General features: G+C 43.4%; 1 protein-coding gene across 1 annotated transcript in view; it reads left to right on the top strand.

The window, feature by feature from the left end:
• Cd28 (CD28 molecule) overlaps window positions 1-9,262 on the top strand; it is a 29,917-nt gene extending 20,655 nt beyond the window's left edge. The window contains exons 3-4 of the mRNA XM_076550272.1: window positions 220-335; window positions 4,995-9,262. Coding sequence (XP_076406387.1) covers window positions 220-335; window positions 4,995-5,123 — 245 coding nt within the window. The 3' untranslated portion in view covers window positions 5,124-9,262. The remainder of the gene's footprint in view (window positions 1-219; window positions 336-4,994) is intronic.
• The last annotated feature ends 5,797 nt before the right edge of the window (window positions 9,263-15,059 follow it).

The following is a 15,059-nucleotide window of genomic DNA, read 5'->3' as shown; positions in this document are numbered from 1 at the left end:
CAGCAGTGTGCCACTCTGAGGCAACGGCTCGCCACCTCAGCCTTGTATCCTGACCAGGCTGTCATCAGTGGTAGCCTTGAGTAAGTCCCAAAGAGCAAGACCAGAGATCATCTAAACTGGTGATATTTTGCACATTTTAGTACTTTCAGCTTCTTCTCAGGACAGACGTGTACTCAGCTGCTGTTGCTGTATCATAACCCACTCTGTTATGTTTTTCAGAGAAACATCTTTGTCATGATCAGGCAACTCCGAAGCTGTTTTGGGCACCGATCGTGGTTGCTGGAGTCCTGTTATTTTATGGCTTGCTAGTGACAGTGGTTCTTTATAACGTCTGGGTAAGAGGAGCAACGTTGCTTTTATGTAACTTCTCTGCACACGCACTCTGACTATATTAAGAATCCAGCCTGTATCTTTTCTACTGCGATGTCGAAATAGGTGATGTTTATGAGACTGTTCAACCTTATGTGAAGTAACGATCTGACGTGAGTTCTGTTTTCTAGAAGGCACTAAGTGGCCAGAAAGAATCAGAAACTAAATGGGGGAGATTAGAGGTAGTTAACTTGCTTATCCTTATTTTTGCAACATAATAATTGCATATAAAGCATATAAATGCATACATACTGAGCCCCATCAGGAAACCAGGCAACTGAAGCCAGTGAACAGCTTTGGCGCAGGGCCAAAAACCAGAAGAAAGTAGGCGGCTGAAAATGTGTATTCAAACCAGAAGAAAACAGGTCTGTTTATGTGAGTCCTATTTTCTGTCTCTTCTGAAGCAGTTGCATTGTGTGAGGCTAAGCATGGTGCTGCCATTATGTAAGCATAAAGGGAGAGAGACTGTTCGGAACTCTCCCCACTGAAGAGAGCCTGCCAGGCCCTAGACGTTTGTGCAATAAGTTTGGTACACACACACACACACACACACACACACACACACACACACACACACACACACAATTTTACTTTTCTCAATGTTGAATTTTTGATCCAAGCTTGAATTTTTTTGTTTGTTTGTTTGTTTGATTTTTCTGAGACAATGTCTCACTATGTGGCCCAGATTTTCCTGGAACTTACTATACCATCTTGACTGGTCCTGACTCATGGTGATCCTCCTGTCTCAGCCCCCCGAGTGCTGGCATTATAGGTGTGTGCCACCATGTCTGACTTTTGAACACATCCCAAATGTTTAATGTTTTATGTGTTTGAGTGTTTTGCCTGCCTGTTCGTCTGTGCACCATTTGTGGGTCGGGTGCCTACGGAAGCCAAAAGAGGGCATCAGATTTTCTGAAATTGGAGTTACAGATATTTGTGAGTCACCATGTGGGTGCTGGGAATTGAACCTGGGTCCTCTGGAAGAGAGGCCAGTGCTCTTAACCTCTGAGTCATCCTTCCCACCCTCTTTTGAACACATTTTAATGGATACATTAACTGTTAAGAAGGGACCATTTTAGCAAGGGCCCTTTCCTTAGAAACTTCTTAGTACTCAAGGAACAGAACAGCTCATGTATTGATTTCACGTGCCTCTGAATTTTTTCCAGAAGTTGGGTGAATATTCAATGAGAAATGTATGCTGTGTGAAAGGGGAAAAAACCATTTCTCTTGATATTTTCACCCATCTGCTTTAAGTACATTTAAGATTTAATGAATTTTTATTGGGTTACTAAATAGGTAATCCCCATAGAAACCAAATAAAGACCTAACTAAGCCTGCTTGAAATACGATACCCATTTCAAGGCATAATCCATTTATTTAACGAGGCAATGTACAGTCAGGGACTTCTGGAAGTCAGGCCATGTGATGCCATCTTACTTTTACTATAGTCTTGGTATGGGGACAGGACAACCCTAGTTTTAAGTCATGAAGTTCTGTCATCCATTCTTAGATCTAAATTGTTCATTTTCTTATCCAAAGTTGCTCTCTACTATTCCCCACATGTTCCTGTAGTTCACAAGACCACAGAGGGCAGGTGGACATTTGTCAGGCTACCTTTTGACTAATCTATAACTTCTATAAAGTAGGGGACATAGTGTTTGCCCGTTCCTGGGAATTCTTTCTATCATTTTGGAAATCTGCCTAGCTTCTACAAGTTATCCAACTATGATATCCAAGTTATCCAGTTATGGTGACAGGAAGCTTGGTATAGGAACATATTGCCCAAGTTCTGACTCTGGTGTTAGTTGAGAACTTTCTTCCTTCTGGACTTCAGAGTATGAGTTTCTGCTGTCTTGTAGCTCGACACTGGTTGCCAATGATTTTCAAAACCTTAGGTTTGGCTTGATTTTTCTAATTCTCAATCACTGGCTTTCTTGCTTGCTGTGTGGATTTCCAGATCTCTGAGAACTTCAATTCCCTAATCTAAAGGCCAGGTGTGGTGGCCCTATGGGTCCCCTTCCAGAAAGGCGGCTCCCTCGTTACATGTTGACCTAGGTCAACAGGAATTTACTAGCTTTGTGGGAAGTAGTTTTGGAAACTGCTTTATCTTTCAGTGGTCCCACAGGAACCACTTTAAAACGTATGGTAAATATGCTTCAGGAAGCCCGCTTCGAAAATGAGACATTAATTTGCTGAGTGACTGGAGTTACCCCAAAACGACACAAGCAGCCTCTCACTTTCAGTGAGTTAAAAGAATTCACCTTCCAAAACAGGCATCATAGATGCTTTGAGCTTTTCATTGGCAGCCCCATAATTCCTGGTAAGAGTCATCTCTGCCCTGAGGGAGCTGTTTCTGGCTTATCTCACAAGGTCACTGTGACTTGGACAGTCTTAGTGCTTGATGTCATGTCATCTGTGGCTTTTGGGAGTCAAACTGGGTTTTCTAATAAGAACATCACTTACTTGCACCTCAAACCCAGGTCTCTGACCACATGGGGCACATAAACATAATTTACACTCACAGAGCAATAGAACAGTTTTGCCTTGGGCTCATCTTTTCCTCTCTCTGTCATTTGATCAATAGGCACCTGAGTGAGCTCGGCATCTAGGGACACCCAGGGCTCGACCACTCTCTGGGATCTTAGTTTTGGCTGGTCAGCGGTGTGCCTTGGTAGAAGTTAGCTGTTTTCCAGAGCTTCCTGAGAACCTGTCACGTGCTACTAGGATGTGTGGGTTTAGGAGCAACCGTAGATTCTGTCTCTGTGCTTGACCTGCTGTTGGCAGTTGAGTAAAGAAGACGCTTCTCAGGCTGCCACAGGCTGCCACAGGCTGCCACCTGTCACTCTCAATTCCCTATTCACTCAGATGAGCTGTTAAACTGCTTTCTCTTTCTGGGCTTAGAGGAAGGTTTTGTTTGTTTATTTTGTTTTTAACATACTCTCTGCCAGTGTGTACCACAGTGTGTGGATAATGTGTGTCCAGGTAACATCGGCCTTGAAATCTACTACATTTTTGACCATTTTAAGTACATTGCTTCTGTATGCCCTGTATGCTGCTGCCTTGTCTAGAAAACAAGTGGGTAAGGCTGAGGTGGAGGAAGGGTAGAGTGGCCCTGAAGTCGTGAGTGACAAAGATACACAGACACAGGAGGTGGGTACTATGGATACATAAATACATATTGTGGGTGCACATGAGCGCTGTGGGTTCTGGATTGGCTTCCCAGCCTTTTCTATCTCATTAGTTTAGAGTCAGGGTGATTGATGCAAGCTAAGCCCTGATAGCTGATCATGGTGCTGGGGTAGGCATGGGAGCTGATTGTAACAGATTTTCTTTATCTTTGTGTGTAACTTGGGGAACCTCAGGGCCATGACACCTTCCATATTGAGGCCTTTCTTTAAGCTGTAGTTTCAATGGAGTATCCACAAGCAAGGGTTAACATTTGGGGGCTGGCAGGGGAAACCCTAAAAGTTAGTGTCAGTGTTGAAAATGCTTGCCTGGGTAGCATCAGAGCATTCTTTGCTTACCTGAGGCCTCTGGCAGGGGCACGTAGAAACGAGGCCAAGGCTGTAGTCACTCTCTCATTTATCTGTTTGGGAAAGCTTGTTACTCATACTCAGTGCATCGGGCCTCTGCGCTTAGAAATAGGCATTGGTTTTTCATAGCAGAGAATCCATGATAGAATTCCATAACAGACAATCCACATGGCTTTCTGCGTTTGGCAACTCTACAAGTCTTTTGTCAAAATGAAAACTTTACCATCACACTGATCTGGTAATGATGCTCCTAACCCCCAGTCCAAACCTTGGTCAGGATTCAAAGTGAGTGTTATCTCAAGCTCCAGGTTCAATGTCATTCCTCGCTCTTTGCTCCTGGGAAACAGTGGCGGGTGCCATTCTTGCCTTTGCAGAAATATATACCCCCAGGGGATAGGAATGTAGTGTTCAGAACTAGAACTAGAAACCCTCATTCATTTGGCCTCTACTGACATAAATTTATAATTATTATTTCAGATCCTGAAAGAACTGAAAGGTTCTTTTTCGGGGGGGGGGGGGGGTTAATTATGGAAAGACAGCTTACTTAATGAATGATTAAAATGGGAGTGTTTAACCTATCCAAACAGGAAGGGCTTTCAGATGTGTTTAAATATCAGTGATGAATATGTTTTTTTTTTTTTTTTTTTTTTTTTTTTTTTTTTTGGGTTTTTCGAGACAGGGTTTCTCTGTGTAGCTTTGCGCCTTTCCTGGAGCTCACTTGGTAGACCAGGCTGGCCTCGAACTCACAGAGATCCGCCTGGCTCTGCCTCCCAAGTGCTGGGATTAAAGGCGTGCGCCACCACCGCCCGGCTCAGTGATGAATATGTTAAGTATGCTCTTGAGCTTTGGATTAGATGACAACGTTGAGAGCAATGGACCCGTTTCTACAACACAACTTCCTTTCGATTTTTAGTCGACTAATAGCCAGGCTTTGCTTAGTCATGATCACAGTCCAAGGCGCTTATGCAATACTGACTCTCAGGGTCATTTGGCAGCTGATGTTCTGAATAACTAACCCCAACATCTTAGGACCCCTCCCATAATATCTCCTCCAAGTCCTTTGACATTGACTTTTTTTCCCCCCGCCTGCAGACAAATAGCAGAAGGAACAGACTCCTTCAGAGTGACTACATGAACATGACACCCCGGAGACTTGGGCCGACCCGCAAGCATTACCAGCCCTATGCCCCAGCGAGAGACTTTGCAGCCTACCGCCCCTGACAGGGACCCCTATCCAGAAGCCAGCCGGCTGGTACCGCTCTACCTGTTCAACACCACTGCTCTGGATAGGAAAGGATAGCCTCATCGTCAGCCGGCCACTTTGGACCTCTTCTTGGACCACCTTTGCTAATTGTTTCGGAGCGAGCGTCTACTAGATCTAACATCACGATCATCTTGAGACTCGGGAATGAATTTAGAGAAGCTTCCACAGCAGGTTAAATTCTGCATGCCTCGACCCAGACTTAAGCTTAGTATATTTATTGACTTGGTTGAGAAGTTAGAGTAGAGAAAACAAAAAGTGAGAGGATTCATTCGGCCGTGGAAGACAATTTCCAGGCTGTATCGAGCCCGGTTCCTTCTCACGTACCGGCACATTTCAGTCACCTGAAGTGTGACAGCTAAAGATGTTTTAGATAGAGTAGAAAGGCTACAACAGCCTTCTTTTTGGCTAAGTTGGCATTTAGGGTGGGAATAGGTTAGAGTCACAGAGTATAGTACTTAAGTGTTTGAAAATAATTAAAACACTGTTGCCCACTCAGGAAAGGAGCCTCTTAGTTCCTGTTTAGTGTTTTCCTGTTAGTTTAGAAAGCTGTGGACATATTTTTAATGAATTCTGACCATTTTTAATCACTTTCATCCATGGAATGCCCTCAAAGCACCCCAGGGCTTACTTCCCTTATTCCCTGTCATGGGAATTCAATATTATTAATAGTCACAACATGATCTCAGAACTAAATATCCCTCCCACACCAGGAGGAATGTGAGAGGAAATAAGGTCACTTTACATATTAAGAAAAAAATATCTGAAGGCTATGAAGGATCATCTGTTTAGTAGCTTGTTACAGGCAAACCATTTAAGTTTCATCTTTCCACGGTTGGTTTCCTTGTTGTCTTTGTGGGTGTTTGAAGTGGAATACTGAAATTGCATCTATATAGAGCTAGTCATGATACTGTGAAAAGGGGGTGTTAGCATTTAGCAGGTGGCAAGGATGAGTTCCAAGCAGCTTCCTCTGAGGAAGGGGATGAGGCAACTCTCACCGGGCACTAAAGAGGTGATTATTTTCCAGGCAGTATCTTAGGGAGCCCAGCATAAGTTCCTTTAGACTCAAAAGTTTAGAGGGACTGTAGATGCTCTAGGGCTCAGAACTCCAGGATTTTGTGAGCTCAGCTGCTTGGGACCCTGTGGATTCACTGACATGACAAATTATTTTGGAGTGTGTCTTTAGGGACAACATCATAGTTCTCAAGAGAACCTGCAAAGGCCCGATACTGGATTGAACATGGACTTTTAAAAATTTGCTTCCAGTTTGGGTCAACTGGAATATATCTGGGGACCCTAAGGAATGTCTACAGCTGTCTTCACCATTTGTTCAGTGCTTTGAATTATTCCGAGGTTTTAGAGGCAGGTAGACCTGATAAAAATCTCATCACTAGTTGAATGGCCTCAGGCAAGGCACTGTTCATCTAAGACTACTCAACTGCAAAATGAGCATCATGAAACCTGCTGCCATCCTCCTGCCTCTGCCTCCCAGGTGCTGGGGTTACAGGAGTACACAGTCATGCCCAGCTTGTAACGGACATTTAAGCCCAAACCCATGAGGATCTTTTCGCTTCACCAATTTTCTAGCTAATTGGAATAGTTTATCTTGCAATCAAACATAAGGCATTTCCCTATTGTTGTTTTTATATATAAAGATATCTTTAAACATTTTTTTAATATGAAGAAGAGGAAGGGATAGGAATCTTTTAATTATAGACAGACAATGTTGTGCTCTGATAGTTTTTTTTTTTTTTTTTTTAAGTTGGCTTCTACTCTGTGCCTTTGATCAAACTGGTGAAGGCCAAGATCAGCCCGACTTGTATGCTGAAAGCCTGCTGGCTTGACCTTGGCCCTTGTGATTGCAGCCAGCCTTTTGACATGGAGAGTTCTTGATTCAAGTTATGCAATCGTCTTTGAAAATGACGTCACTGGAGAGTTTTTAGGAAGGGCAATAGCAAATAACAAACACTTTTTTTTTTTTAAATGGAAAGATTTGATCTTTGGTAATCAATAACTTTGTTTTCTAACTGGAAAAGGAGGGTTACTGGAGATGAATCACACCTGAGATGTTTCATAACTGCTCCGAACAGAGCCAAAGCACAGGAGTCATAGGTGTTTCACTATTGGTGTGAACCAACAAACGGTTTGAAAACACTGGGTAAGAGGACAGCTTTTGCCGTTTGGGGGATGCAGTGTGCAGGAAGAAAACTGTGTCATTTGCTGCTATTATTGCAAGAGTCTTGGAATTGAAGGTGTGCCTGTCATTTTTAATTGTGAGCTCACCTATTTGGGACTGAGCGTGCCAATTTAAAGAGAATCAGTGTACCTTGTTTCTGCATCCAGTGATAAAATCACCACACTAACATGTGCCTGTTTTTAAACTTGTGCTGTAACATTGTCCCCAGGATTGGGTATGCAGCGAATCTGGAGATAGTTTGCTATTTGAAAGAGTATATCATAAATCTTTGTGTATCTCTCTCTCTCTCTCTCTCTCTCTCTCTCTCTCTCTCTCTCTCTCTCTCTCTCTCTCTCTCTCTCGTATGTGTGTGTCTCCCTGCCTCCCTCGACTTTGTCTCTGTCTCTTTCTCTCTCTCTCCAGATTTTCAAACATTGGTTTCTCTCGGAAGAAATACAACTTTGCTTGGCTTCAGTATTAGTTTATCAACAGGCCAACGTTTTGCCTCTTTGAGATGTCAAGCTGGCTTGACCCATGTGGTCTGGCTGATATGTCTGCCATGGGACAGCTATAACTGGACTGAGCCTTCAGTCATTTAATTCTTCAGTCATTTAGTCCACTAACTGAGCCACTAATCTGCATGGCTGTTTTCATGGGCAGAGTGATGGTCAGGTGGACGTCTGATCCCTCACCTCTGCCTCTGTCCTGCCCTATGGGAATACAGGGGACTTGTAGTCTCACCTGGAAATGTTAAACTCAACTACATGAGATGGACCTGAAACCACAATAGTCCCTTCCATTTAGCCACCACGAACCCAGGTTAAACACAATGGTGTGGATTCTTCCAGGACTTAGGTGAGTGAGTTTGTGCCCTCTACAAGGCCAGCTGAAGCTTAAATCTCTCTTGCACTGGTATGTTTATGCAAATATCAAAAGCTTGTTCCCACCTCAGGAACTTTACACATACTATTCACTCTGTCTAGAATGTTATTTCCTAGACATCTATTTGATTTGCTCTTACTTCCTCGACACATTGGCTTAAATGTTACTTTCAACCATAGTTAATTACCCCTTCAACCTGTCTTCCTGCCTTATTTTTCGCTATGACGCGTTACCATCTCTTATACTAGATGTTTTCCTTATTTATTGGTTTATTGTTTGTTTTTCTAATCTAAACTGGCTCTCCAGAGGGAAAGAACTCCATTTGCTTTGTTTTTTGTTTTGCTGTATCCCCACTGCCTAGAATAATGCTTAGCGTGCACTAAGTATTTATTGGCTGAATAAACGGACTTCACATGGGCTTCTGAATGAATGGTGAGTCTAACTAAGTCTAAGAATCACTTCCTTCTTTTTTCTACTTCTTTGTTTTCTACTTCTTATCACAAGAGGTAAAGCATACACACAGAAATCTGGTGGAAGAACAGCTAATTTATATAAGTTCATTTACAGTTAAGAAATTTTTGTGCAGCCTGAAAAATAAATACAGTTAGAAGCGTTCTAAAAAAGTTATTCTAAATAAACCGCTTAGGAGTGAGTTGATTTTCTATTGAAAGTTCCCAAACTCTCTCTTAATAGATTGTTGATAATGTTTTATTTTATTTTGTTTTTTTTTGGGGGGGGGATACTTTTTATTTATTTGCTAATGGGGCTGGAGAGATGGCTCAGTGGTTAAGAGCATGGGGTGCTCTTCCAGAGGCTCCGAGTTTGATTCCCAGCACCTACATCTGATACTCTCTTCTGGCCTCCACGGACACCAGGAACTCTCGTGGTGCAACTGACGTACATTTAGGCAAAACATCCATACACAGAAAATAAATAAAAATAATTTATTTGTTGGCAATTTTATGTATGTATATTATGTGTCTTGATAGCACCCATACCCTCCTCCTCACCACCACATCGCCCTGGGCAGTCCCCAGGGCACCCCCCCCCCTCTTCTTCATGTCTTCCCTTTTCCTTCCTCTTCATTTTGGTAGCTCACTGAATCCAATTAGTTGCCACTTGCTGGAATGCTTGCCAATCTTGTTAGCTTGACCTTGTGCGGGTCTTGTGCAGGTAACCATAGCTGCTGTGGGTTCACGCGATCAACGCCACGTCTAGAACACAGCATTTCACAGTGCTCCTCTACACTCTCTGGCTCTTACATTCTTTTAGTTGCCTCTTCTGTGAAACCCCCTGAGCTTTGGGGGAAAGGTTGATATGAATGTTCCCGATTTGGGTTCGAGGACCCAACAGTCACTTATTCTCACCAATATGACCAGCCAGGAATCTCTGCATTGTTTGGCCAGAGCTGAGAGCAGCAGTAATCTAGGGTTAAAAATATTTAGAAGGCAGTGTCTGAATGGACATGTCTGACACATCCATTCAGAAAAACAGCAGTAATCATTTCCCTATTATGACCTATGACCTATGAGCTATATGGACCAGGTTTACAGTATCAGGCATCAATTCCCTCCTATGGAGTAGGGCTCAAATCTAACCAGAAAGTAGCTGGTTGCTCCCATAACCTTTGTGCCAGTCTAGCATCTGTGGGCACATCTCATCTGGCGGGTTGACATTGTGGCCTTCAGGGTCCACTTCTAGGTGAGACCATTTATATCCCCTCCCCTGCCCCACTCCAGTGGCCTTAAAAAGCACCTCTCAGCACTATGAAAGTTAGCCAGCTGGAAAGGAGTTCTCAGTTCAGTTCTAGCTTGATTTCTCTGTTCTGCAATCAAAGCATGCTGTATCTTCAGCAACAGGGCTTTACCATGCGGTTAAGGTGAGCAACCCAGAGCAATGACAGTAGCCTGTGTTGCTTTACAGAGCCCTGTAGTCTCCCTGACTAATAATTTGTAGCCTATGCCTGGCACTGAGATCTTTCATTTAAAACCCAGGCTTTCTGGGGGAAGCATTTTGTCAATGCTTCAGACCTATCTTTAGCTTATGATTTCTGAAAATATGGCTTTTGTAGTTAAAATTCGCCCTACAACTGAATTGCTACTCTTTTTTTTATGGAGTGACTTTATCCCAATGAAGTCTACAAATGCCTTGTTGGGCTCTGATCCAAAAAGATCTCGAACAATGGAGAAGACAGAAAATGTCAATATATCCACCTGTCACGTTCATGACATAACTGGGTGCTTGAAAGCCTTGCAACAGCTTCAACACAAGAGAACAACAAACGGATAACACTTGTAGCAAGCTGAAAATTTATACCAAACCAGTGTGTAACACACATGTCACCAGGGGGGGCGGTATGGGGAGGAAGAGAATCGTGTGTGGGGAGTAAGCCCTTGAACCACAGACAGAAGAGCTTGTCTGATACCTGATAATCTATGTAGTTGTTTCTATTTGGCCTCATGGTTTACTTTAAAGATGACATGGAATCAAAAGAGTGTATAATTAATTCGTCTTTAAACATGCACTTTCTTTTTGTTGCAATGAGACTTATTAAATGTAAAAAAGCGTGGAAAAGATGAGCTCCCATGCCTGCTCCTATTCAAGAAAGACTGGAATTAGCTAGTCTCAACAGGGAAATCAGAGCAACTGGAAAGGTACCAAACTGGTGTATGTGAAAAATTCAACGACTACACAAATCTCAGTAAGGATGTCTTTATTGTACTGCTGAAAATGGTATAACCCATTTCTGTTAAAGAAAAGAAAAGTTCAAGTGCCTTCACACTCCTCTTCAAGGTGGAACACAATACAGATTTCATGACCTCACCAGACAGACCCCTCTGCCACGCCTTAACTGTTCAAATGTACAAATGATGTTAAGTACAGTTAACAGACAGATCCCTCTGCCATGCCTTAACTGTACAAATGATGATTTACAATCATCAACAACCCCAAGTGCACTCTTTTCCTTTGTTGGGGATGAAGTCCAGGGTTTCATGTAGGAAGTACACAGCCAGCTGAGCTGCATCCCCAGCCCAGATCAATTTCCTTTCAGAGTGGGGAGAGTAATATGTGTATGCATCTTCATGTACTTGCATGTGTGTGTGAGTGCATAAAGCACATGGATGCGCATATACATGTTGATGTTGGAGATTTTCCTCTATGATCTGCACTTTACAGTTTGAGACAGACTCTCACTCAGTCTGGAACTCAGCTTAACTCCTGGAAGCTCGTGCCTCCACCTTCCCAGCCCTGGAATGACAGGCAAGCACCACAATGCCTGCCTCTTCATGTGAATGCTTGGGATCCAAACTCAGGTCCTGTGCTTGGGCAGATGGTCCCTTCCTGACTGGGCTCCCTCCCTAGACCCACATTCCTATTTGAGCGGTACCTGTTGTCTTCTCTCATTGTGTTTGGAGCAGAAATAATGAATAGGTAAGACAAATCAAAGAAATTTCTAGATTCATTGCAATGGAGGTCTAACCTCCACAGTAAGAAGCTGCACACAGATGGTCCAGGGACCAACTCAGAAGAGACTTGCTGGGAGTGTGCGTCTCCTAAGCTCTGTGAGTTCCCCTCAACTAAGGCTCCATGGACATGCCGGCAGTGGTACTTGGGAGCTTGGTGCTTCAGGAACACGCTTTTCCTCATCTGGCAATGCTCAAAGGAAGGTGTGGTTTTTGTTTTTGTTTGTTTTGTTTTAAGATTCACGGGCTTCTGGCTCTTCAAACTCTAGACTTCTGTCCAGAGCAGGATGTGAAACACTCGTGTAAGTGCCTTTTGCTCATTTCAGGGTTGACATTGGACATAATGCTTGAAATCACTTGCATTGAAAGTTAGAGTGTATGTGTGTGTGTGTGTGGGGGGGGGGTGTCCAAGTTTATACCAGATTTCCTGAGCTGTCCTCATTCTTGGGGCCAAATCAAAGATCAGATCATTGCTTCGCACAGGCTGGGCCGGGCTTTCTTCATTTGCCCACTTGAACTCTGTGAAGGGACTAGATGGGCTACAAACTCAAGGAGGGCAAAAAGCTGTAGAAAGGAGACTTCGTTATGCAAAGGCATCTCGGTGACAGATAATCTCCTTTGTCTCCAAAGGGCAAACTGTGAGCTGGGTGGAAATGTCAGTTGAGGCAGAAGAGCAGCAAACAGCTTTGTTTTCCTATAGTTGTGGTTTTACAAGGTGACGGTGATACACGAAGATGAAAATGTGCAGCATGAACTCCAGTCATTATCTGAGTGAGCATCTCTGCCAACGCTGAAGGATATGTGTGGGCGTCACCTGCAAGCAGAGAGGGAGGGAGGGAGGGAGGGGGTGGGTGGGAAGGGGTTCAATAGGTGGGGTTGAATTAGCATCAGTGAAGTTAACGAGAGTCTTAGAGACATTTTTTTTTTTCAATCTCTGGTGCACACCCTGAGCACTGGATATGCTGGCTTCCAAAGTGGGGATTTTTGCTAACTTCTGGGAACCCGTGATGTATGTCATACAGAGTAGACTAACTGGAGGTTGTCACAGGGACGCTCTTTCATTCCCAACAGTGTGCGACTCAAGTTTCATCCGCTTTCGGCTTTTTCTCTTCAGTCTTCCTCTTCTTTCATTCAACAACTTCCCGGTACTGAAAAGTGAGCTGGGTACGGGAGAAATGATAGAGAGCAACACTGTTTTTCTGATCTCTGCGTGTACCAAACAGAGAATAGCTTTATAGCCTTTCACCTCCCACGCCCCGTTCATTATACTCTGCTCCTTACGGCAGCCACCTAGTCGTGACTGTAGGGCTCAGATCCTGTGCATACACTTGCTAGCCTTTGCTTTCCCGGTTTGCCTGAAATATTTTTGTTTAATATCTCTAACATCTTTACATTCTTAGACCAGGAATTGGATTTTGTTTTTTTTTGTAAAGAGACAGATAGTACATATATTAGGGTTGGTAACTGTATAATTTCTTGTTGCTAGTCAATCTGTCATTGTAGTCTGAAAATATGTAAATAAGAAGATTAGCTGCTTTCCAGCAAACCTTTATTTGTGGATATTGGTATTTGATTTTCATAGAATTTTCTTGTCAGATGTTATAATTTCCTTGAGTCCTCCACTCTCCTGCTCGTCATATGCACATGTAAAATCCATTCTTAAGCTCATGGGCTGTACAAAGTCAGACAGCGCCTAGACTTGGCCTGTAGGCTTCTAAGATAGAACCAAGCTAGCATTTTTAAGCTTCAAGCTTATCTTGGAATGCCAGCCACCACCTAGAAAGGGAGCGGTCTAGATTTGTGTAAAGACCTTTCGGAGTGGTGAGTGTCCGCGTAACTGTTTAGAGAGAAGGGTGTCGTTCAGCCGAGAATGAAGGAGAAGCTTCACCTCAGGGACAGCTGTCCTGGGGAGAGGAAACAGGAAGTTTAAGTCAAGGGAACGAGAATTTCTCTCAAGACGAGAGAGAGTCCTCCAGAAATTAGTGCTAAAAGCCTAAAAATTTCGGGAGTTACTGTTACATTTCCTTTGCTCTTCTCTCTCCTTGCCTAACCATCAAATCCTTGTAATCTCCAAGGAAACAAAGTAAATTTTTATTCACAGTCGGCAGGGGGAAGAATATGGCCCTTGTCCAAAGTAATGAAAAAGATTGATTGCCCTGCGAATCCTTCCATATGGAGCACGCGCCACCCCAGTGTAGAGTGGGTGGGGTGGCAAGCAGCAGCTGCCTCAGGACTGGCCTCCCACCCCTTTCCATGACTTTTTCAATCTAAATTTAGCTACTATTTATAGGTGACCAGGAACAGTCACCCCACCCGCCACCCCCGCCAAAGGCCAAACTAAGTCTTAGCATTTCACAGGTAACTGGTAAAATCAGTTTTACATAGATCAAAAAGGCACTGGCTTGAGGGAAATGGTAAAATCAGTTTTACATAGATCAAAAAGGCACTGGCTTGACCTTTGCCCTCTCTTATCACCACACCACCCTGCCTGCCTACAGCTGCTGGTTACACCCAAGGTACAAATAGTTCTTTCTGGAAACCGTGTAGCCTATGGGGGAGTTCTGAGCCGTACACCCATTCATACCATCTGGACATTTTAAAGATAGGGTCAAATGTAAGATTCAGCTTCGTTTGTGCAGCCAAGAATAGGAAATTGCCACCCAAAGGTCAGAAGCCTAAGATTTATTATGCCAACAGTCTAGAATACCAGGAGTGGACATGCCTTTGTTAGAAGGGCGTATCCTGGCTTTACACACACATTCAAGCTAAAGTCTGGGTGAAGAGCCTCAGGCACTCCAAGACTTTCCTTACATAGAGTGTAGGGTTTCTGTGTATGTTGTTCACTGTGTATGTTATTACCATGTATGTTCCCTGCACAGGGGCCTCTAGAGAAGGGATAGGAAAGCCTGCAATCTGTTCAGCCCCCCTCTTAGGAAGCTATGAAAGGAGAATGTACTTATCTTCCAGGCTTCACATGGGGCCTAGTGAGATCTTCCTGCCATTTGGTTACTGAGGTACACTCTCATCCTCAAATGGAAATGACCTAGGATGAAAACCACTGAAAACCAAACAGAAAAAGGAGGGGTCCTGAGGACTATAAACACCCCTTGCCTGTTTTTGTTTTTTGTTTTTTTAAAACCTCCCCTGCCCTTAACTCTGCTCTCTTTCCATGGCTTGGCTTTTGGCACCATCTGGTAAGGTTAGAAACGCAAAAATAAACTTTCTAGTCTAGCTCTCAGAGGGAAAATAAGAGTAATTGTGTCCTGTAGAGTACCAAGTTCGGGGTTAATTCTTGGACTGGCCCTTGAAACTTACTGTTCACAATAAGGTTTTGTGGCATAATGGTAGATCTCTATTTTTTTCTTACTTGTGCA

Source organism: Peromyscus maniculatus, chromosome 13, assembly GCF_049852395.1.
Source record: "Peromyscus maniculatus bairdii isolate BWxNUB_F1_BW_parent chromosome 13, HU_Pman_BW_mat_3.1, whole genome shotgun sequence".
NCBI lineage: Eukaryota > Metazoa > Chordata > Mammalia > Rodentia > Cricetidae > Peromyscus > Peromyscus maniculatus.
This window is presented reverse-complemented; position numbering and strand designations above follow the sequence as displayed.